The sequence below is a fragment of the Brachionichthys hirsutus genome, chromosome 10, assembly GCF_040956055.1.
Source record: "Brachionichthys hirsutus isolate HB-005 chromosome 10, CSIRO-AGI_Bhir_v1, whole genome shotgun sequence".
In the NCBI taxonomy this organism is placed as follows: Eukaryota; Metazoa; Chordata; class Actinopteri; order Lophiiformes; family Brachionichthyidae; genus Brachionichthys; species Brachionichthys hirsutus.
In genome coordinates, this window is record NC_090906.1 from 3,971,341 (window position 1) to 3,973,787 (window position 2,447).

Sequence of the window (2,447 nt, forward strand, 5' to 3'; positions counted from 1 at the left end):
AAAAAAAGATACATTTCCACACCCTTTTTTAAAAACTTGTAGTTTATTGCAATTACCACCATTTTTTTTCAGCTCAAAAGTGCAGTTTTTAAATTACATTAAATGTATCTGATACAGCTTGACATGTTCTTCTGTGCATACTTAGCACCATATAATAATAATAAAAATGAAATGTATCTGATAGAGAAATCACCCATCTTCTGCATGGGGTGAATTCTCATCAGCATACTAAACAAAAACGGGCCCCTATCTTAAAGGAATGTTGAATTCAGACAATTACAGGTGTGTTTTCCTCCGTCTCATAATGATGACGACATTATAGTGTCTCATTAAACATGGACAAGAGCCGCTGCATGCAAAAAAAAAAACAAAAAAAACCCACGTAAAAGTCCATGTTTGATTGGCGACTGCTTTGTTTGGCCCTCTCCATATAGCAACTTGTAAATTGAGCGGTGGAGGGGGGTGGAGGTGGAGGAGGAGGAGGAGGAGGTGGAGGGGGGAGGTGGAGGGGCGAGGGAAGGAGCGCCGTGGAGGCGATGCCCGCGCGCGAGCGGCTCAGTCTGGTGCAGGAGAGGAGGAGAGAGCTCTGTCCGCTCCCCTCGCCTTTCATGTCAGGGGCCGCACGACACGCGAGGAGCTCGCAGGGAGGAGGAGGAAGAGGAGGATGAACGGAAAGCAGCTGTTCTCCACGCACCCGGCTCTCCACGAGCCAAAGTACCCCGGCCTGCACGCAGGCTCGGAGGGCATGCGCAGAGTCTGTCTGCCCGCCCAGCAGGTACGTTCAGGTCGGTGGGGGGGGGGGGGGGGTGTCTGTAAAGTTGACTTGACATGACCTCGTTCTATCCGCTACCCCCCCCCCCCCCATCCCTCTGTCCTCTGTGTGTCCTCCCCCCCCCCCATGTCTATTCAAGCAATGCTCATATGAATTTTTATGACCTATGCGCTTTGATGGGGTGGGGGGGGGGGGGGGGCTCTCCCCGTATCCTCCCGGCGCATGCTTTGCCTTTAGGAACATGTTGTTGCGCTCCTAAGAGTCCCCTGGCAGACCCCCCCCCCCCCCCCCCCACTGACTCCAGATGTGCGCGCTCTTGCTTGCAGCTGCAGGGCAGTCTGTTCGGAGGCTTTGATGAGAGCCTGCTGGCGCGCGCGGAGGCTCTGGCGGCTGCGGACGGAAAGAGTCTCCCGTTCAAAGACGTGACTTACCATACCATGAGCAGCGTCCCCTGCTCAGCCTCCTCCTCCTCCTCCTCCTCCTCCACCACCCCCTCCCACCATCATCTCCATCACCAGCAGCACCAGCACCACCTCGGACAGACCCTGGAGGCCGGGGACCTCCTGGATCACCTCTCCAGCAGCTTGGCCGTCATCGGGATGGGCGCTCCGGACCCCCCCGGGGTGCAGCACCCGCACCACCATCACCCCCACCCCCACCACCACCACCTGCAGACCATGGGCCAGCTGCACCAGGCGATGGCCACCATGGCCCACCCGCACTCGTTGTCGGTGACGCACGGCGGGATGGCGTGCGTCACCGACGTGGAGTCGGATCCCAGGGAGCTGGAAGCCTTCGCCGAGCGCTTCAAGCAGAGGCGGATCAAACTCGGGGTCACTCAGGCGGACGTCGGCTCGGCGTTGGCCAACCTCAAGATCCCCGGGGTGGGGTCCTTGAGCCAGAGCACCATCTGCAGGTTCGAGTCCCTCACCCTGTCCCACAACAACATGATCGCGCTGAAGCCGGTCCTGCAGGCGTGGCTGGAGGAGGCCGAGGCCGCGCACCGGGAGAAGAGCAGCAAGCCGGACCTCTTCAACGGGAACGAGAGGAAACGGAAGCGCACCTCCATCGCCGCGCCGGAGAAGCGCTCCCTGGAGGCTTACTTCGCCATCCAGCCTCGGCCCTCGTCGGAAAAGATCGCGGCCATCGCCGAGAAGCTGGACCTGAAAAAGAACGTGGTTCGGGTGTGGTTCTGCAACCAGCGGCAAAAACAGAAACGGATGAAGTACTCTGCGGTGCACTGAGAGATCCACGCGCACGCGGATAGAAGAGCTGCTGCTTTGATCGAGTGATTAATAATAGCCTATAACTGACAGGGATTCATCGCATCTGGATTACCTCCCCCCCCCCCCTCCTCGTCGCTCTTTTTTTCCCCTTTAATGTGGGACATGAATCGTTTGATGTTGTCCATAATGTTTATCTCGCGCGCACTAAATGTGAACCTTTCCACCCTGACATGCAGTTCGTCTCGTTTCACGGATCTTAAACTCACTTTTACGCATTTATTTTGTGGAGAGATTTTATTTTTTTCTTTGTAATGTTGATGAGATTTTATTCTCACGCGCAGAACGTCTTATTATCTTTAAACGTGTTTTCGCTCTTTTTTTAAAAATGTTTTCAAAAACGAATCTGTCCTCTGTCGAACTGTGTAATAGTCATATAAGCACTGAAATGA

The 2,447-nt window shown here is 55.1% G+C and overlaps 1 protein-coding gene across 1 annotated transcript; it reads left to right on the forward strand.

The window, feature by feature from the left end:
- The first annotated feature begins 664 nt into the window (after positions 1-664).
- On the forward strand, positions 665-2,016 carry pou4f3 (POU class 4 homeobox 3). The gene is made up of 2 exons (XM_068744751.1): positions 665-775; positions 1,099-2,016. Exons 1-2 carry the CDS (start codon positions 665-667, stop codon positions 2,014-2,016), a joined length of 1,029 nt encoding a protein of 342 aa, XP_068600852.1.
- Positions 2,017-2,447: the final 431 nt, after the last annotated feature.